At 38.3% G+C, this 22,545-nt stretch overlaps 1 protein-coding gene across 1 annotated transcript in view; it reads left to right on the forward strand.

The window, feature by feature from the left end:
* Positions 1–22,545, forward strand: part of DCC (DCC netrin 1 receptor) — a gene marked incomplete at its 3' end in the record, with an annotated part of 1,003,641 nt that overhangs the window by 845,038 nt on the left and 136,058 nt on the right. The window contains exon 8 of the mRNA XM_017877558.1: positions 15,246–15,402. Within this exon, the coding sequence (XP_017733047.1) occupies positions 15,246–15,402 (157 nt within the window). The remainder of the gene's footprint in view (positions 1–15,245; positions 15,403–22,545) is intronic.

Genomic DNA, 22,545 nt, shown 5'->3' on the forward strand with positions numbered 1-22,545 from the left:
TGAAACAAACCATGTCCAACACGTTGAACTCCTTTCCCTAGCCTCTGCCTAAGTGCAAGCCTTGTGATTTGCTAAGTCCATGCCCTCTGGGAATTTGCTATGCCCACTGGAGCACAACTGTCTTCTCACCCTGCCGTCTTTAATTTTATTAGCTCTTAGCTGCTACCTAAGTTGAAAAACGGAAATGACACAGGAATGTAGTTGAAATCCGGTGCATTACTCCCTAGGATGAAAAGCAAAGTAGACACACAGCCTGACTGGTGCCAGGTGATGCAAAAGCATCAGCATGAATCATAAATGCTCTGGTGGATGACACTTCTCAGATTGATGGCTGCAGTCTGAACGCTTTGTCTCGCAGACCTGTGTTTGGAAGTCGGGTGGTGCACATTATTTTCCACTCTTTAGAATGAATCTTTTCACATTGGCTGATAGATGTTAGCTACAAACACAGTAAGAATCCTAAAACTTAACACTGTCCTTGTTCCTTTTTCTTAATAAGTTCTTTACTCAGAAACAAATGATGCACTCCTAATACATAAACATCCTTTTATTATATGTCTTCATGGAGTCTACTCTGTTTTTTGGACAAACACTAGCATTAACCACATTAGGATTGATCTCTAACTATAATTTAAGCAACAGTCCCTACCCCTCTTTAAAATGAACATGTTTATATATGATAGAATAATTTTACATGAAAATTGTAAAAATATAGCAGAGCTCCTATATACCCTTTACCCAGTTTTCCACTGTTAACATCTTACATGACTGTGTGTATTTGTCAAAACTAAGAAATCTACATTACCATATTACTGTGAACTACACTCCAGTCTTTATTTGGATTTCATTAGGTTTTCCATTAATATCATTTTTCTGTCACATAATACAATCCAGGGAGCCTCCTTGCATTTAGTTTTGATATCTTCCCAGGCTCCTTTTTCTGTAACAGCTTCTATCTTTCCCTTTTTTTCTTGACCTTGACTGTCTTGGAGAGTATTGGTCAGGTATCCCAATCTGGATTTATGCAAAGTTTTTTTTTCATCATTTAAACTGGTATTCTTTTTGGAAAGAATACCACAGAGGGGAAATGTACTTCTTGCCACATAATATCAAGGATACATGACAGCCACATGACATCACTGAGGATAATAACTTTTACTACTTACTAAGTGGTGGCTGAGCTGGCCAGGATTTTACTCTGAAATTAATATTTTTTCATCTCCATACTCTTTTCTTTGGAAGCAAGCTTCTCAAATCTAGCCCAGTCCCCAGCCTCCTCACCTCTCTTTTTAATGGCTCTGTCAACTCTATGACTAAGGTCTAACATGATTTTACCATATTCTGTGTTAATTATCTAATACAACTCTAGATAGTTATAGAAGGCAGTATAGCTAGTGTGCTGTCATCTGTATAGCAGTGCCTCCTCCTTTTGAGAATACAGGTTGATTGCCCAGAAAGAGTTTAAGAATAAAACTCTTACAATCTCCAGATCTCCTATCCTTACCTCTACCCAAAAGGATTAGACACCAGAACAGATAGTTTACATGTTTGGCTCATGACATAGCTGGATGGCAGAGAGGGGTGAAGTCACCTCTGGTTCATCTTGAGTTGTTTTGTCTTATTTTCTAGTCATCCCTTAGTGAATTTCTTTAAATATCATACTGTGCTTTGTGTTCAGACCCTAGAGCAGCAGGAAGCTGGAGACCAGAGTGAGTTAGGTTTTGTAACTCTATCTTCGTGCTTATTGCATAGTAGCTGCAGAATCGCAAACTACATGTTACAGTAATTTAAAAATGTTTCAGGAAGCATGGCACCAAGTTGTGAACTTTACACAGGTAATTTTTTTATTCCATCAAAATATTTACTTATGAATATATTATATGATTTACTTTTTGCTTTAAGTAGCCAAAGGTGTGAGAATGATTGTTTCCATCCCATTTGAAGCTTAACAAATTTTCACACTTTGAAGGTGAAGGCCACAGTGTTTTGTATTCTTATGCTGACATTTATTATAGTGAAATAATTATCTTTGGTGGAATTAATAATTATCTGGAGGATGAAATTACAATAGGATATTCAAAGATATTGAAATGAAAGGTACAGATACTGACCCTTGCTATTATCATCTTTTCTAACTGTAGCTTACTTACCATCTTCTTTTCTTTGAATAGTTTGACATGAAACAGCCCTGCATGTTAGGAATGTTAATGCTCTTAGTAATATAGAAAATGTCTCAGATTGTCATTCTTATCTCCATCTCCCTATTATGTTTCCTCATGTAGAAGTTTTTGTTTCAATACAGTCATATTTATCAATATTTCTTTTCGTGGGTTCTGGTTTTTACATATTCTTACAACTGCTTTCCCATTTCAATAGTGGATTAGTCTGTTCTCATGCTGCTAATAAAAGCATACCTGAGACTGGGTAATTTATAAAGGAGAAAGGTTTAACTGACTCATAGTTCCACCTGGCTGGGGAGGCCTGGCAATCACGATGGAAGAGCATGGGACATCTTACACGGCGGCAGGCAAGAGAGAGCTTGTGCAAAGGAACTTCCCCTTATAAAACCATCAGATCTCATGAGACATATTCACCAGCACAAAAACAGCATGGGAAAGACCCACCCCTATGATTCAATTACCTCCCACCAGGTCTCTCCCATGACACATGGGAATTGTGAGAGCTACAATTCAAGATGAGATTTGGGTGGGGACACAGTCAAACCATATCAAATAGCCAATATCTATTCACCTCTGAATTTCCAATATATAGGAAGGTGGTGAAATAGTCAAGTCAGGGGCTAGTGCCATTTGTTTTCCTTTATATTTTGAGACTGTATGTGACTGAACTCAAGGTATGTTGTGGGCATTATCCACTGTATTTGTGTCTTGATGGTCATGTGGGAGAAGAGGGATGTTTTTATAATGTTTTAAGTTTGGAAGAAATTCAGGAATAGGAGATATAATAATGTCATATCATCAAGTTTTATTGCTTTTATCTCCTGATTCTCATCTTTTTCTGTATTATCCTGTCTTTAGAACCAGTGGCTATATGGTCTGAACGTTTGTGTCCCTCTAAAATTCATGTTGAAACTTAATCCCCATTGTGTTGGTATTAAGTGGTGGGGCCTCTTGGGAGGTGATTAAGCTGTGAGGGCTCTGCTTTTATGAGTGGGATTCATGTCCTAAAAGGGGCTGAAGGGAGCTGTCTTGCCTCTTCTACCTTGTGAGGAAGCAGCAACAGGTATCATCTATGAAGCCCTTACCAGACACCGACTCTGATGGTGCCTTAATCTTGGACTTCCTCGCCTCCAGAATTGTGAGAAATGTATTTCTGCTGTTGATAAATTATCCAGTCTAGGATATTTATAGCAGCCCAGGTGGACTAAGATGCAGCTGTTACTTTCCGAACTAGATAGTGAATTTGTCATTGAGTTCCAAATTCTGTCCCAAATTTGGATGAATTGTTTTCAAAGAAAAAACAAGGAGAGAAAGAAAGAGAGAAGAGAGAAATAAATAAATAGAAAAATAAGGAGGAAAATAGAGAGATGGACGCTATTGCTGCTTCATAGAATGATAGAGCCTTAGTAGTGAATTTAGGGACTGACGTACCTGCACCTAGAAGGTATTTAACCAGCTGCTAACTGGAAGAGAATATAGTCTTTTGTACTGCTATAACAAAATACCACAGACTGGGCCAGGCACAGTGGCTCACAGCTGTAATCCTAGCACTTTGGGAGACTGAGATGGGTGAGCCATTTGAGACCAGGAGTTTGATCAGCCTAGTCAACATGATGAGACCTCATCTCTACTAAAAATGCAAAAATTAACTGGGCATGGTGGCACACACCTGTAATCCCAGCTCCTTGGGAGACTGAGTCTTGAACCCGGGAGGCAGAGGTTGTAGTGAGCCAAGATCATGCCACTGCACTCTAGCCTGGGTGACAGAACAAGACTCTGTCTCCAAAATACAAAAATAAAATAAAACACCACAGACTTGGTGATTTATGAAAAACAGAAATTTATTTCTTACAGTTCTGGAGGCTGGGAGCACAAGGTGAAAGCATCAGTAGGTGTGGTTGTCTGGTGAGGACTGCTGCTTCTGGGATGGTACCTTGTGGCTATGTCCTCCATGGGGCAGGAATTTGGTGTCCTCACATGACAGAAGGAATGGAAGGGGCAAAAACAGGGGCAAACTCTCTGTCAAGCCCTTTTACAAGAGCAATGAATCCTATTTATGAGAGCAGAGCCCTGACGACTCAATCACCTCTGAAAGGCCATACCTCCCAATACTGTTGCATTGGAGGTTAAATTTCAACCTGAAGGGCAGAGGGACAAAAACACTCAACTCATAGCAAGCCTTGTCTACAAAGCCAATTCTATAGTTCTTTTTACTTTATTCAAGGAAAAAAAGGTCACTAATCATATATACCACTTATATCTTGATGAAGATTAGTGAACATGAGAATACCTGCCAAGCGTATGCTTTGCCTCAGCTACAATAGCAGCAAGGAATGAAACTTAAAATAGATACATTTGTTATGGCAGATGAACATCTGTATCCTATATTTTAGTATTCCACACGTGCTGTGTTATAGTTTGAACTAATAGATATATTGATCAACCATAACTCAAATCAATATGGATCTTTAGGTAAATAATACATTTAATGATTATTTTAAATTAAACAAGACTTTTTAAAAGACCCATCTTTTCTGGAGGAATTAATATTTTTCTATTTAGAGTGACCGGGGAAATACAGACTTTGATGCACTGCCACAATTTATGATTATATAATGTGTTTTATTAATCATCTCTGGTGGTTATTGTTTTTATTTTCCTACTTTATAGATTTAAAGTGTAAGTACTAGATTCAGGTCAATATGCCTGTTCTATGGTTGATAGCTTAGCTATCATTTTCTTCACTGCAATACTTTAAGAAAGAGAAAGAATGAGCTATGTGAGTGATGACTCAGGTGTAGTTGCAAGTCCTACATGCTCACCATCCTCCTTCTCAGAAAGAGGACTAGAATAGAAGTAGTCGGGGCCTTTTTCTTTCTCTCTCAGAAATGTAGAGTCCTGGATGGTCAAACCTGAAAACAAAAAGGAATCTAAGGAAACATGCTTTGTATACCTAGTATGCCCCCTTTTGTTTTGCAGTGACATAGTAACAGTGGCATAATACTCTACTTCTATAAACTTAATTGGAATAAGTAATAATTTATCTTAGTTTTATACCTTCTTTTATTTGCTTCATTTTTATTCCCCTTTAATTTGTTTTGGTGGCTATAAAATTTAGGGATGGGTAGCAAGGGGTTAGAGCCAACTGTACTGCACACAAATGCTTAATAAACCTCCATGCCATACACAGTCAATACATTCTTGGCCTGTGGTGCCACCTCACACACCTGTTATTATCCTGTCTATTTGAAACATAGGATTTAGCGAACCTGTCATTCTGCAACTCTGATTCTCAGATAATTTTTTTTAGATTGAATGAGCATATCCTAGAAATAAGCATTTCCACAGCTATCCTGACACCATATCCTTGAGTAAATTATTTTAAAATTTATTGTAAGTCCTATAGGGAGAGTTGGAAGGTTGCCATCAAGTAGGATTGGAGCCATTTTAATGAGTTGCCTAGTGTCCTACAATGGTAAAAGGAGCTCTTTAAATGACCTACATTACTAAAGAGAGTAGCTTAAACCTTTGGTTCTTCTTAAGTTGTACTATCTTCCATGTATCTTTACTTGAGTTTCTCACTGGAAACATTTAGTTGTTTAACACACACATACAAAATTAAACTTCGTAGCATTGATTTCATTATTTTTTTCTCTTAACAACACAACTTGTCAGCTATTTTACTTTAGTAGCGTCTCATCACCAAAGGAAATTGCAGGGAGGAAGCACTGCTTCTTAAAGCCTGACATACTGATCTATATCAGCAACGCATGTGTTCTTGAGATGTTCTTCACCGGCAGAGGACAGGATTGCCTGCCAGCCTGGGACAAAGCACCATATGGCTGGGATGAGGGGAAGGATGGTGATGCACATGAAGGGTGGGAGGGGAGCTGTCACAGCCTGTCAGTCTTTATCCCCAGAGGAAACTGGTGACAAGGGAATGATTGAAATGGCACATTTAGGGTCTCTGGGCATGGAGAATGGATAAACAATGACTGAGAATTCAATGACATAAACTCAAGGGAAAGGGTAGAAACAAAGCGAGCTGCAATTGTGTAGAAGCATAACTCTTCTGTAGTTGGGGAAAGATGCCAGGAAGAGACATTGATGAGAAAGATGATTAAAGGTGGCCTCACAAAGCCCTGGTATAGTGACAGATGGAAAGGGTGCAATGACTAGTAAGAAAATACAAAGAGAGAAAAGAGACCTGAAATGAAATAAACTCTTATAGGAGCAGAAATATGGGATGATAAAAATTTTTAAAAAGAAAATTACTGATGGATTTTTCTCTGCAACCTGAAAAGTTATGTAGAGAAGGATGTTGAAGTGACAACGTACTTTCCTTCCACAGAAGAAGCACGCTTGTCCTCAACTGACTTGATCTACCAGACTCAAAACTAGCTCAAAACTTCCCAATGCTTTTTTTTTTTTTTTTTTTTTTTTTTTAAGACAAATTCTCACCCTGTTGCCCAGGCTGGAGTGCAGTGGCGTGATCTCGGCTCACTGCAGCCTCCCCCTCCCAGGTTCAAGCAATTCTCTGCCTCAATCTCCAGAGCAGCTGGGATTACAGGCACCCACCACCACTCCTGGCTAGTTTTTGTATTTTTAGTAGAGACAGGGTTTCACCCTCTTGGCCAGGCTGGTCTTGAATACCTGACCTTGTGATCCACCCGCCTCAGGCTCCCAAAGCGCTGGGATTACAGGCATTAGCCACTGCGCCTGGCCTCCCAATGCCTTTCTATGAGAGTTCCTACATCTCCAGACAGCCATCAAGAAACTGGACCAACAGAAATAGGCTTTCTGCTCTCAAGATCTAAAGATAGACAAATAATAATAACAGCCATTTATTGAATACATATCTATGCTAGGTATGGTGAGCAGCCCTTAGAATCCGTTTCTCATTATCACTTAACAGCTCTGTACACTAAATATTTTGTACCATTTTTAATGTGGAAATTAAGGCCCAGAGAGGCTAAATACTTTTCCAAATAACACAATCACAGAGTTCGGGAGTAGGGAGCAAGGTCCATACCATTTAATTGCAGTTTGCTAGTCAAATCTATTTATTTACATACATGATGCCCTAGCCACCTTGCCAAGCTGCATGTGGCACTTGCTGCATCTTCATAAACTCTTTAAAAGGCACTTTCCTAAATAAGCAATTTGGAGATAAAGAAATTATGAAAAGCATATGATGTATGCTTTTACATACCTACAATGTGCAGATCTGAGCATAAAACCTTTAGTTGCACATGTATTGGTTGGCCAGTTTGTCAGATAATATTTTTCTCCTCCTTTTGTCTGAAAAGAGCTCAAACTCTGAGAGCTATAGTTGTCACTGCTGATATGAAACTACTTCCCAGAATTTGTTTCTCAGTTTATGTCTTTGTGTGGCCATAGGAAATCCTTTTAGCATACAGCTTTTATTTGGCCATTCTCTTTGATGTATGATTCTGAGATAAGAATCACACTTTCTATAACAGACCTGCAGGTCCCCTTCTGGATACAAGGTCAGCCCAAACCAAATTCTCAAGCTTCCTTTTTGCTTCTTAATGAAAGCATTATTTCCCTTAGGAAGCATCCTTCTATGAACACACCTCCGTTGCTTGGCACAATGTAGAAAGCTTGCCACCAGAGCTTCCTCTAGGGATCAAGGTTGACAAGCTGTGACAGACAGGTTGTGATATATTTCCCCTTCTCCATTTGGTTCAAAAAAAAAAAAAAAAAAAAAGGTTCTCACCCCAAATCTGCATTTCCTTAGAACCTTCCTCTGAGCTTGGTTTTTCATTCTACTTTGTAATTTATCTGCAAATTAATAATAATGAACATAACTAGTTTGCAGCAATGCTCTATCTTCTCCCAGTGCGTATTCTCAAACAAGCACTGTACAGGGTTCTGAAAAGGAATTTTCCAGCCAAAGTCTTAACATAATCTCACAAATTTGCAAAGCCTTCCATTTAGCTGGACCCTGCAATAATTTAATGCATACCTATGATATGGCTAACATATACTGTGATAATGACAGGGGATTAAAGTGATAAACAGTTTAGACTTGGTTCCTTCTTTCACAGAGCATACGATTTGTAATAGGATAACAACAGCAACAACAACAATGACCAGATTGTTGGAGTACAGGGAAGTGCCTTGACAAGAGTGCTCATCTTGTCCTGATCCTGTGAACACCCAGGTAGAGGGACCTAAGCCAGGCTGGACATCAGTGAAGTTACACTCTAACTGAAGGTGAAGGAGGCCCCCACGTCAGAGCAGCAAAGCAATTGGAGGAAGGTATTCCAGTTCAGTTTGCAGCACACAAAAGTAGCAGAGGTATAAGCATGAGGTCTTCATGGAATTGAGCAGTTCAGCATGGAGAACTGAGAGGTAGCAAGGAGGCTGTTCTGAAAGTAAAGCCTTTGTACACTCCTGAAACCTAGTTCCACACTCTCAGAGACCCTCAACTGTATCTTTCAGGCTTAGATCCTTCAGGCCGCATGCTGAAGACAACTGAGAAAGTATAGCTGGAATGAACGGAGTAATATTGGAGGTGGCAGCAAATGCATCCTAGAGGGTGAAGCCAAGTTGGTTAGGCAGTTAAGACCAAGCTGGTTTTCCCTCTGGGATCTGGAAATGGATTGAACAGCTTCTGACTCAGTGCCTTGCACACAGTACATTTTCAATTAACATTAAATGGATTAATAATTAGATGCTTAAATTCATTTTATTAAGGAGTACATACAAGGTATGATTCAATTTCATAGCATTATTACTATGATGGTTAATGTACAAATTAAATAGGTATCTGGAAACGGAATAGAAATCATTTAGTGAGGTGATGTGTTCTAACGTCTAAATAACTTTTCTACCCAAACTTTAGAATGGAACTCATTTGTAAGTAAGTGACTGTTTCTAACTTTTCAATAGTTTACAGGGGAAACCTTGAGTCCTCAAATTAATTTCCTGTTCTCTGAGGTCAAAACTCAGGGCTTAAAAATAAATTATTATTAGCTTCATGCATAACAGTAGGAACATGATAGATATTCCATCAATATTCATTATTCATTTGTATCTAAAATGTACCTACCCAATACATTATTTTATGTGTGTGAGGTAATGCATGTTAATTAACTAGATTTTACCATTTCACGATATATATATGCCTCAAAGTATTGTGTTATACAGGATAAAAGCATACAATGTTATCTGGCAATTAGAAAACATAAATAAATGATTATTTAATGAGATTTTATGGAATACATTAATTTTCGTCTGATATTAAGATAAAAATTGGTTTCAGGCCGGGCGCGGTGGCTCAAGCCTGTAATCCCAGCACTTTGGGAGGCCGAGACGGGCGGATCACAAGGTCAGGAGATAGAGACCATCTTGGCTAACACGGTCAAACCCCATCTCTACTAAAAAATACAAAAAACTAGCCAGACGAGGTGGCGGGCGCCTGTAGTCCCAGCTGCTTGGGAGGCTGAGGCAGGAGAATGGCGTAAACCCGGGAGGCGGAGCTTGCAGTGAGCTGAGATCGGGCGGCTGGCTGCACTCCAGCCTGGGCGGCAGAGCGAGACTCTGTCTCAAAAAAAAAAAAAAAAAAAAAAAAAAGTTTCAAATAACTATTTTATTAAAATCTACATTTCTTACTTTTTCTAAAGTTCTTAATCCCCACTACCACAAAAAGTCATGTTCGTTCCATTTTGAAAAATAATGTAAACATTTTAGAAAAAAAATTATTCATTATAAGTTCTAATTACACACAGCCATGCTTCTTTTTTTTTGATAATTTTGTGAAATACACTTTATGAAGTATAAAAAATTAACTATAACTTAGGTTTATCCACTTCTTCATTTAGACAATAAAAGCTAGAGTTTGGTGTCAAGGGAACAACAAGAAAAAAATCAAAAGGAGAAATGATAGTTGTTTGCTCTTAGGAAAATGAAGTGTTTCTGTTATTTCCCTGATAATATCTATTTACATATTATTTTTATTAAGTGGTTAAGATGCAGACTAATAAAAGAGATGCAGCTAATAAAGCAGCTAGTTGATTTGGTGGCTACATTTGTAATATTTTAGTGAGCAACATGGGGAATGAAACAAGGAAACAGTTCTATTGGCTTGTTTGAGGTTTAATGTAAATTAAATATTTTTGTTGTTATGAATACCTCTTATCTTTCATATACATCATAGGGAATGAAGGTTGTGGACTATCAGTAAGCTCAGATAAAATTCATGCTCATAAACACTGTATAATAACGTGACAGAAAAGTCTTTGGTATGTAGAAAATTGAAGCTTTATTTAAAAAATTAATCCAATAGTATCATTGTTACCAAGGCTATTGCAGGGGCCTAAGCAAAATGTTATTATTTTTTGGCTTCAAAACTATATATATTTGGCTTTTCATTATCTATAAAAATTATCACTCTTTCCTGGATTTGGCTATTATTAAAAAATTTTTAAAGGTGTTCTTTAAAGAAAAAAAGACTGTCGTTATAGTGTGGCAAATTCGCCTCCTCTTCTCCATGACAACAGATAAAGAAGCTGTAGCTATGGCAACAGTAATGGGCCAGAGAGATTAGGGCCAGACTGGAGATTAGGCCTCCAAGAGCAAAGAAAAGAAGTCCTGATTGGTTCTTTATTGAGACCTTATTTGAAGGCAAGTTACTGTTGAGAGAAAGCATGGAGGATTAGTAAGAACAAAATTAATTCCCCTGTATAAGATAAGAAGCCATTCCTTTGTTAAAACTGTGTTCCTCCCTTTTAATATAACGCCTGTATAAATTGAGGTAAAGAGTCCGTGATTAATTCTATTCTGAGCTTTGTGCCATGTGAGTCTAGACCAGCTCTGTGAGAAGACATTTCCTGAAGTCTAAGGAGAAGAGAGGGAGGAGCATCTGCCTGCCTGCCATTGCCCCTTGCCCTGCTCTCTGGCACTCCCTGGGTGGATGGAGATGCCAACTAGTTTGTGATGTTGACATCCTGTAGGAATGAGGTGCTCTTCGAGGAACAAGATTGGAAAATTTCCCTCTTGTTTGTATAAAACTTATTTGTCTAACTTCTTGAAAATTCCAGAAAGTTTTCATCAAGTTATTATTAATTTCATGTTTAAAATATTTTCTCAAAATCTAGTAAGAATCCCATTTTTTTAATAACTGGTAAGTTATAGAGGTATTAAATTTTGAGTAAATGTGCTATCTATAATTTCAGATTGATATACTGATGAAGGAGGGATTTGTTATTTTTTAAATAATAAATTTATAGGAATGAGAATGTTTGGCCTAATGCTATGAATTTTTTTAAAAGGATTTTGCCACATTTACTTCTGAACATGTAGTGCTCACACACACTTCAACAGAGAGCCTGTGAGAGTGCCACACCCTGGCCGACGTGAGATATTCACCTTCTTTAAAGTGGCCTCTGATTCATTTTTTTCAGGCTTTACTTTAATGTGTATTTCTTGCATTATTTGTCAAGTTGAACCCCACTTTTTAATAAGATGATTTATTATTTTAAAGATTTAAAACATGCTTTTAATATTATGTCACTTGGTTTTATATATTTTCCAAATACTTTCAGTAAGTCTTTCCACGGGAAACAATACCTCAACTAAACTAAGAGGGAAAGTAGGAGTTAGGCAGATGAGTGCGAGGGGCTTGCTAAGGTGTGGGATCTGCTTTTGTGAAGGCCCTAGAGAATTGCAGGGTGCTCAGCATGAGGAGAACATTCTTAATGTAGAAGCATCAAGAAGCTAAGGAGCTTCCACATAAGCACCATGAGAACAATGGCTTCGTCTGCTGTTCACCACTCTCTCCTCTGCACTTAGACAAGGAGGACAGGTGATCTGAGCTGTTTGAATATTTGCTGAGTGAGCAGAGCTACTGATCATTGCTAACTGCACCTCTGCAAGCCTCTGCCCAAAGGTATTTTCTGTCTTGCTGTAGGAACACACTAGACCATTGTTTAGGAAAGTCATAAGCCCCTGGAATCACCCTCAACAAATGATGGAGAGGGAGTAGGTAGACAAATACCCCTATCTGCTCCCCTGAGGGATGATTAACTCTGAGGCATGTCCTATACTGACTCCTAGAGTCCCTGATGGAATTGCCCTTCAATTTCCCACAGGAATAACCATATAGATAACTCACTCTTCCGATAGGTCCCTCCCTGCCCTGTCTCACTTCCTGACTCTCTGCTGGTGTTTCTGGGATCATTTCCCAAATGTAGGACTTGCACGAAAGTCCTTTTCTGAAGCCTTGTTTATGGAGAAAGTCACCCAAGACCCATGGTCAGCAGGAGTCAGGCCAGCAAGCTAATTAAGAAGTTTGGAGCTTGCCCTGAAGAGGATGTGTGGAGGAAAAATAAGTAGTAGAGTGACATGATTTATATTTTTATAAGCTCATTCTGAATGCTACACAGAGAATATATTTGAGGAAGGTGAGTTTAAGGAAGTCAGAGGAGCTGGGGGACACTTGTGGTAATTCCAGTGAGAGAGAACGATGGTGTCAATGGAAGCGTGGCAGTGGAGATGCAATAGCGTGGGTAGATTAATGAGATTTTCAGGAGCAGGGAACCCTAGCATGCAGTAAGTGAAGGAGAGTCAGGAATCAGGGATGGGCTTCGGGTTTCTGGGCTGGGCAGCTGAGAGGACAACTTGAATATCACGCAGGGGGAGAAGCAGGCTGAGGGGGAGGGAGAGAATAAATTCACTCCAGTGTGTTAGTCTGAGCTGCCTGTGATGTGTGGAAGTAAAGGTTTTTGTCAAGAAGCTTAATATCACCCATATTTTTGAGAGAGATACTCCATCCGCAGGCATCAATCTTTTCCCCTCCCTCACCACTCTGCTATAAAAGATTGACTAACTCACTGCCACTCTTCCATTTATTTCAAATACTGTACTGATCCAGAGAGCAAGGTGAAATTTTATCTACAAAGAAATAGTCAAAGAATCTGGAGTCAGAAATAGTTTCAAATACTTTTGTGTTTTTGCCATTCTTTAAAACCTCTCTTTCTCTGTATAACTAGTAAGAATTGTAAATTGATAAGGTTTCTGGAACCATTAGGAAGTGGGGTATTTCCACTCCCCAGATGATTTTTTCTAGCTAGCAGAAGTTTAACTCATCGCAGTAATACCACTCAGCCAGTCCCTATACAAAATGAATGCAAAAATGAAGACTGACTTTGATAAAGACTAGGGGAAATGTACTACAAAAGCCAGTTTGAAGATTTCACATCTGCAAATGGATACCTGTGATTTGTGACTAGAGATCATCTGTCAAGATGAAACACACATTCCCTAGACTTGAGAACTTTGACAAACATGAAGAAAAAAGATGAATTATGAATTCACACACACCCAAGCAGACACACACTACAAAATACACATGCACATATATAATAGAAAAACCTCTCTTACATATTACTAATTCTCCCAATATGTGAAAAGGCAGTTTTTTAACTGAGGATAATTCAGAGTTGTTCCTACAAACAAGTCCATGAAAATTGCTTCTACTTTTTGTTAACTTTCATCAACTTTTCATTTCTGCTCTTAATTTTCTATGGTCTTAAAAAATAAATGAATAAACTACTTCAAATTGTTTCTGAACAGGCTGAGAGAGGTGGTTCATGCCGGTAATCCCAGTACTTTGGAAGGCCAAGACAGGTGGATCATCTGAGGTCAGGAGATCAAGACCAGCCTGGCCAACACAGTGAAACCCTGTCTCTACCAAAAATACAAAAATTAGCCAGGTGTGGTGGTGTGTGCCTTTAATCCCATCTACTTGGGAGGCTGACGCAGAAAAATTGTATCAGAACAGTGTAGACATGTAGACAGATACTGACAGGAATAAGGTTTTGTGATAACTTTTTGGTTACCTGAAGCATTTATGAATACAGGTAAGTCCATGGCTATGTAATAGAATGTTGAGGTCTCCATTGGCTTAACTTCCAAATTAGGACTTTACTAAACTCAGTGTCAGTGTATGTACACCTACTTGGTCTGTGTCTTTTGTCCTATGAAACATATTTTAACTATGAAATGAATACTTTAAAGAATCACCTTGAGGCCAGGCATGGTGGCTCATGCCTGTAATCCCAGTACTTTGTGAGGCCGAGGTGGGTGGATCACTTGAGGTCAGGAGTTCAACACAGCCTGGCCAACATGTCAAAACCCCGTCTTTACTAAAAATACAAAAATTAGCCAGGCATGGGGCATGTGCCTGTAATCCCAGCTACTGCAGAGCCTGAGGCAGGAGAATCACTTGAACCTGGAGGCAGAGGTTTGAAATCATGTGAACTTACTGTGTATTAAAACTATATGATCACATTTTTTTTCTACAGTGATAACTGCCCCCAACCGTGTTAAATCCTGGAGATTGTGGCCCTGTTAGTTCTTCTTAGAACTCTTCAAAATGCCAATAGGTTATCTTTGACAAATAGTCACTGTAAATTTAGATTTCTATTTAGTATATCTTGAGTTTATCTTCTGAAATGTAATACTGTCTTTTACTTCAAATATAGATGCATGAGTTTATTCATTTATTCATTTATCCATATTCTTGCTTATTCAACCTCTGCTTCATTCCAGAAACAATTCAGGGAAATATTAATTACTTAAAATAATTTGTCTCTTACCAAAGACATTTTCTATTATCAGTTAATGTCATGAGAAGTGTAATCCTTTTACAATATTGAATCATATTATCCACAGTTCTGAAGTAAGGTCTTTCTAGAACTCAAGTGCTTGTTAAAAATTCACATTGCCAAATTTCTCTCCCTTTTTCTTGCCTGAGCAGACATTTTTTCCCTTATTGTCATAGATCCCATGGGTAATAGAAATTGGACATATAAGCAGTGGAATCATATACATGTCATTAGCCACACTTTAAAACCCAAGAAAAATGAATATACCTTTTATTCCATTTAATGTGTGCATTCCCTTGGTTTTCTTCCTTCCTTTAGAATCAAGGTGACTATAACATGGAGATGCTTGCTAATAGGTTGGATATGCCTCCTACCGAATTCTTACCTATGGCACCGACACCTCTGATAGCCTCCTCTTCTTTCTCCTTAGCTATCCCAAGCTCCAGTGTCCTCCCTTCAGCTCCCAGAGATGTGGTCCCTGTCTTGGTTTCCAGCCGGTTCGTCCGTCTCAGCTGGCGCCCACCTGCAGAAGCGAAAGGGAACGTTCAAACCTTCACGGTCTTTTTCTCCAGAGAAGGTGACAACAGGTAGGTGATGCTACCAATAAAATTCAGCTTAATCTGTCATCTCTTTAAGTCAATACCATTGGGTAATGGCAGGAGGAGATCTTGGGCAGGAACTTTGGAGAGACTGTGAAATCTCTATTATGTCCTCCACTCATTTCCCATTGGAGATGTGCATTTTTAAAAAGCATTGTTGTTGACACACTTGTAATCCCAGCACTTTGGGAGACTAAGTTGGGTGGATCACCAGAGTTCAGGAGTTCAAGGCCAGCCTGACCAACATGGTGAAACCCTGTCTCTTCTAAAAATACAAAAAAAGTAGATGAGCGTGGTGGTGTGCACCTGTCATCGTAGCTACTCGGGAGGATGAGGCAGGAGAATTGCTTGAACAGGGGAAGTGGAGGTTGAAGTGAGCCAAGATTTTGGCACTGCACTCCAGCCTGGGCAACAAAGATGCCCTATCAAAAAAAGAAAAAATGGTGAAGACACAGACATACCTATATTGCCTTATACTAAGATTATTCATTACTGTGAAGAAACAGGCATTTGTTTTAGTGTTATTTCTGCAACTATTTGTGATCTTATGATGCCTCCTAAGTTCCTTGGATTTCAGTGTGTGCAGCTGTGAAAACTGGAAGCAATGATTCTTGCCCAATCATCTTCATGTTTTTACATGGATTTCCAGGAGGCACCTCAAATTCAACCTGCCCAAAACATACTCACTGTCTTCTCCTTATGTATATTTTTCCTTTCTTTTCTTAGTTTATGTTGGTATCTTCCATCCTCGTTGACCAAGCAAAAAATTCATGCCATGTTTTACTGACTGCTGCCTCCCAACACTGCCATTCCTCATGAATTCTTGTCAGCTTTACCTTGGCCACAGCTCAGCCATGCTTCCTTTATTCTGTTATTTTCAACATCTTTACCTGATCTCTGGGAATCGCTCCTCACCTGCCAATCCATCTTCCTCACTGTTTGTAGTTATCTTTTTGAAATACAGTTTTGATCACTCACTCCACTGACCCAAAGTGTGACTGTTCTTAAATACAATAAAATTACTGTACAAACACATGTACATGGAACTTCCAACTTCTTTCAATGGAAGTCTAGCCCCAGTCTATCCTTATCTATATCTATCTGTATGGATATATGTAAAAGTGTGGTTTCTATAATCTGTAATGGTTAAAAAATTTTCACTCAAGTCACAAGAGCTAGATTTGAAAATGGTCCTATTTATCAAATTGTGATGTTTCTGTGTTTAATAATGTATTAAATATGAATAATACTTTTTTGCTAAAAGGAATAAAAGGAAGATAAATTCTACCTGTTAGCATTGCTATGAGAACTGAGGGAATTCAGGCAAAGAATTCAGGGCAGTCCCTCCACACAGGCAGAATGGAAGGGCTCAGAATAGTGTGAGCTCTGAGACAATATGGAAAAGAAGCTGAAATTAAGGCTCAATAGGAAGAAGGAGGATGAGGAAAAGAAAGGGAAGGAGAAGGGGAAGGAGAAATTGTTGAAATTTCTGTTTGAGTGAAACATTTATTTTCATAATTGTTTACAGGCCTGCTTATCATACAGTTTTATCCTTTCTTCTTCTATTGAACTTGTTCTTATCTTGCAATTCTAAGCATCAATATACCCCCTTGGCTACTCACTCCCATGGTTATACCATGAACTTTGACAACACCAATCACTGCAACCTCTCATGATCTGAGTTTCCTATCATATTCTTGCCTCACTCTCCAGACTTTTGTCTTACTATCCTTTATTTAGAACTCTGAATACAACGAAACTTTGATTTCACAGAGACCTGCAATCCGTTCATCCTATCCCTTATCTTTCCTGTTTGTCTTCACTTATTCCATAGCTACAATTCCATAGCCAGTAAACACAGCAATTAAATACTTGCTGACTTGCATCAACGTTTTGCCTGCTACTCTCGTTTCATATTACTTGCTTAGCAAAAACCAACTCAAGTAAATGTAACTTTCTACCTACTCTTTACTTGTGCTCTTGTAGCTGAATATAGCTTGAGGAAAAGGTATAACTGGGATGATTCGTCTTACTTTAAATTCATAGTGACTAATCTCATGTTGCCCATTAATGCTACTGGCTATTATACTACATTTATCAGACAGCTTCTCTCACATACACTACTAATGATATTTCATGCCTTTTTCTCTCTTCTCAAATCTCCAAAACTGCGCCCTTTCCCCCACTCTTAGATGACCTTGATTTTAATTTCATGTAATATAAGAAGGGGAATTCTACATGCTTTCATATGTGACATCATTTTTCACCCAAATGTGTCTTTAAGCATATAATCTGTCTTTCCTCAAATTTCCATAAAACAACTGCCTGTACTCTTTAAAGCCAAACCTTCGCTTGTGCACAAGATCCCATTTTTTCTTATAAAAGAACAAATCTTCAGCCATTCTTTCTCTCTTCTGTATCATCAGTTTTTCCCCCTAAGGTGAATTACGTCTATCAGCACGTCAGCATGTAGTTGGATCTTCCATTGCAACAAATTCTGCTTCAATCTCACTTTTCTTTCCTTTACCATTCCATGCTCTGTTCTCTTTCATAGGAACATTCCTTGAATTGCCTAACTTCACTCCAATATCTTACATCATATTCCAATAATGATTTTGTCCCTAGAATGTAATAGCAACTGCTCTTATCAAAGTTCACCAATAACCTCCTGTTGCTAACCCAGTAGTCACTAGTCTCCATATTACTTGAGCAATCAGCAAATTTTGTCACATTTGATCCTTTCTCCTTTGGTGAGACTCATTCTTCACTCAGTTTTCTATTGCACATGCTCTCCTCATTCTACTCTGGCTGCTCATTTTCAGGCTCATTTTACTTTTTACTCCCAGTTTCTCTGATCTGTACATATCAAATTGCTTCAGGACTCAAGCCCTTAATCCACTTCTTGACTTTATATTCTGTGAACATGTTGATGTATTCCAAATTTGTATCTCTAGTCCTAACTTTTTTACCTGCAATCCATATTCATATACACATTTTCCTACTTGATTTATCAACGTCAATGTCCCATGGGCATCTAAGACTTATGAACAAAACCAAACACCTGTTATCCTTCAACCCCAATGCCTCCTCACCAAATAGTTTATCATTCCAGAGTTCCCCCCACCTTTGAAATCTTCATATTTCTCATTAATCAGGCCAAAATCATTGGAATATTTCTTAGCTCTTAATTAATTCTTAATTCTTATTAAGAAATCCATCATCAAGTCTTGGCAGTACCATCAAAATATATCTTGAATCCATGAAATAATATACCAGATTTTGTTATAAAATAATACTGGAAGACTGGCTATGATTTTATATTCTGAGCTGAGTTATGGGAATAAAGCGATTCATCATATTATTCTGCCTAATTTTATATTGTTTAAATTTTCATGATAAACAATTAAAATCAATAAAGAAATAAAAACAAAACCTGGCCAGGCACGGTGGCTCATGCCTGTAATTCCAGCACTTTGGGAGGCCGAGGCAGGTGGATCATGTGAGGTCAAGAGTTCGAGACCAGCCTGGTCAACATGGTGAAACCCAGTTTTCACTGAACACACAAAAATCAGCTGGGTGTGGTGGCATGCACCTGTAATCCTGGCTACTTAGGATGCTGAGGCAGGGGAATTGTTTGAACCTGGGAGGTGGAGGTGGCAGTGAGCCGAGATCGTGCCGCTGCACTCCAGCCTGGGTGACAAAGCAAGACTCTGTCTCAGAAAAAAATAAAATAAAAAATAAAAAAATAAAAACAGAAACAAAACGTATACTGAGTCTTACCACTTCTTACCCCCTCCTTAAGTACAACCAAGTCTCGTTGGAACTACTGCAGTAATCCCCTTAGTCTAGTCTTACCATAGCATTTGGAGGAAACCTTTTAAAACGTAAGTTAGAGTATGTCATTCTTCTGCTTCAAAATCCTGTGATGACTGTCTCATTCACAGAATTAGTAGAAGTCCTTGTTCTTGTCTCTTGTTACCTCTCTAACCTCATCACGTAGTACTTTCCTTATGTTTCCTAAATATCCAAGAATCCTCCTCTTTTGAGATTCTTACGCTTGCTCTTCAGTCTGCCTAGGATGTTCTTCTCCTCAGAGATCCACATGGATCATTCCCTAATTTCTACCAAATCTTTGCTGCAATGTCACATTCTCATGGAAGTCTTTCCTGATCCTTGGCACTCCCTATGCACTTCTTATTGTTATTTTTCTCCATAGCCTTTATTACCTTCTACATACAAATTTTGTTTCCCTAATCCCCTTTCTCCTCACCACAATGTAATCTTCCTATGGGCAAGGCTGCTTTTATCTTCTTTATCTACTGAGCTATTTTTTGACTTGATGCCTTAACTGAAATGTTAATTACTGTGTGGAACTCTCTATAGTCCTCCAACTCAGAATTCACCAATTTCGCCTTTATCTCACCCCTTCATTTTGATTACATTACCGTTATGGCCTTTGCCACCTTTAATCAAGTTTGATGTTTGGTTGAGTACATGTGTATTTCTTTTCCTGATGATTGAGACTACATCATATTCATAATTTCATGCTTAAGTGTCCAGTATCATGCCCCATGTAAACATACACTGATCAGACCTGATATGGTAGAGGTGGCAGAGAGATATGATATTTTTGAGAGTTTTTTTCTTACCAAATAAAATAAATTGTGTTACTGAGGAGGATGAATAAGCTGACTACAGTTAAATAAAAACTTTAATTCCAAAAAAGTTGATATTAAAATTTTATTCTATTATCTCCATTTATTTTGATTTTTCTGACTCTCAACTAGAGCCATAAAATATGCCACTGTCTCTGAGCAGTTAGCTCTGATGTTTGTTTGTTCATGTAGGTTTATTTAGCTGCTTGACACAATAACTTTCTAAAAGGTATTGAATTTAACATTTCTCTCAGATTAGCAATAACTTTGTCAGGAAAGTTATTCTAACTCAGATCATCACGAATCTTTCTGACTGGTTAATGGTGTAGATAATGCAAGTGCCATAATTCACATCTTTTTATCCAACCCCTTGGGGTGTTTTATTTCATAAGTTAAAGAGCAGCATATATTCCAAAACATGAAAGGTAGAATTCGCAGTGAAGTAATTGCTTCATAGATATCTAGGTATCCCCTCTTAGTACCTAAAATCATTAGGAATAAAAGTGATCTTTGAGATCATAGTCTAACTTCCTGCTACCTAAACATTCAGAGACCAATGCTCAGAGGAAAGTCTCATGCCCAAGGCCACAGTTTTATCATCAACAGTAACAGCAAGCATTTATTGGGCGTTTACTATGCCAGATTCCAGGCTAAACATCTTACATAAAGTATGTTTACCAAGATGAGACTTAAAGAAGAAGTTTATACCTCCATTATACAGCTAGTAAGTGGAGAACTAGAATTTAGTGCAGCCCATAGTCCAAAGCAGGCACTCTCAATCCCATTTTCATCTTGCTTCCTTGGTGGATTAACCTGGCAGAGAACTAAATGTTCTTGAGATTTATAGAATTTATAGAATTATGACATGCAATTCTTTTATATGTTTCTTTGCAATAATTTTTGACTTAATGGCTAAGTTGATTTACATTATACATTTACCGGTAATAAAACACACTAGTGAGTTTTTATTGTATTTCTTTTGAGAGGTGAGGTCTTGCTATGTTGCTCAGGATAGAGTGCAGTAGTGTCATCATAGTTCACTTGCAGCCTCAAACTCCTGGGCTCAATGGATCCTCCCACCTCAGCCTCCTGAGTAGCTAGGACTACAGGTGCCTGCCGCCACACCTGGCTAAGTTTGTGATATATATATCACATTATACTTCTCATGTGTAACTAGAATGACCTATGAAGTGTAACACAGTATAGCCAAAATGTTAAGGCTATGTGGCTGTGGACTTGAACCGCCTGGGTTCAAATCCTGGCTTGGTATTTTACCATCTGTGTGGCTTTGGGCCAATTACTAGTGACTTTGTTTTCTTACGTGGAATAGTAATAGTATCTGATGTGTAAGGTTGTGATGAGTATTAAATGAAGTTAAATAAAAGCACCTGAAACACTTGCCGTTTGTATGGTGCACCCAAAACATTTTATTCTTATTAGCTAGTGCCATGCGCAAATCATCATATGTGCTTGAAATTAAAATAACTGAAATACAAGGGTGTTTCTTAGCTCTTATTTAGAGAAAACTTTATTACTTTCACAAACATTCACCCATTTGATCCTCAGATAAGGTATTTATGATGATCTCCGTTTCACAAATGAGTATGCCTTTCTCTGTTCAGAAAGACTGAAAAATATTGCTAAGAAACCACACAAATAGTAAATATTAGAACTGGGATTTCAATGCCAGGTTTCTAGTCCAGTGATCTCTTCACTGTGCCATACAAAGTGAAAGACGTTTTCTGAAAAAGCTCCATATAAAGTACAGTGGGAGTGCAGATGAGAGAATTAAAACACTTTTTATGAGCATCACTCAATTTAATCCTCACAATAACACTGTGAGGTAGGCAGATAAGGTACCGGTATCTCCATTTTGCAAATGAAGCAGAGAAGCCTCCAAGATAGCCCCTGACTTGCTCAAGGTCACACACTGTTTTATGGCAGGACAAAGGCTGAACTAGGTGTTCCAGCTTGCAGCAACATATATATGCTTCACATTGCTTTATGCTGTCTCAGAAAACCTCTGCTCACTGTTCAGGATTAGAAACCAACTTTTTATGACTGACATGGAGGATTCCTTTTAGAATTCATGGTATATTACATTTTCAACGTGGTGTTTACATATTCTTTCCCCACTCTTCAGAGTTGAGGACTCTGCAGCTGATGGAGCTTGTTATCCATGAGGGAGCATATGGTGATAGAAAGAGAACAAGACTCATAATCATAAGCATGACATTCTGGCCCTGGCTTAAAGCTTGGCAAAGTTAGCCTTCTTCTTAGAGCCCCACTCTACTTCTCTGTAAAATATAAAATCATGGCCCTGTACCTCAAAATGTTTTTAATTCATTGAATGAGAGAATAGTGATTTTATTTCTCCAGTGGACTTAATGCATATTCAAAAATGAAACATGCCATCCAGAAACGTCATATATAAATGAACAAATGTTGAATGTGAGTTGACTATATGTCCATGTCC

Source organism: Rhinopithecus bieti, unplaced genomic scaffold (genome assembly GCF_001698545.2).
Source record: "Rhinopithecus bieti isolate Rb0 unplaced genomic scaffold, ASM169854v2 scaffold_9976, whole genome shotgun sequence".
NCBI classification, from domain to species: Eukaryota; Metazoa; Chordata; class Mammalia; order Primates; family Cercopithecidae; genus Rhinopithecus; species Rhinopithecus bieti.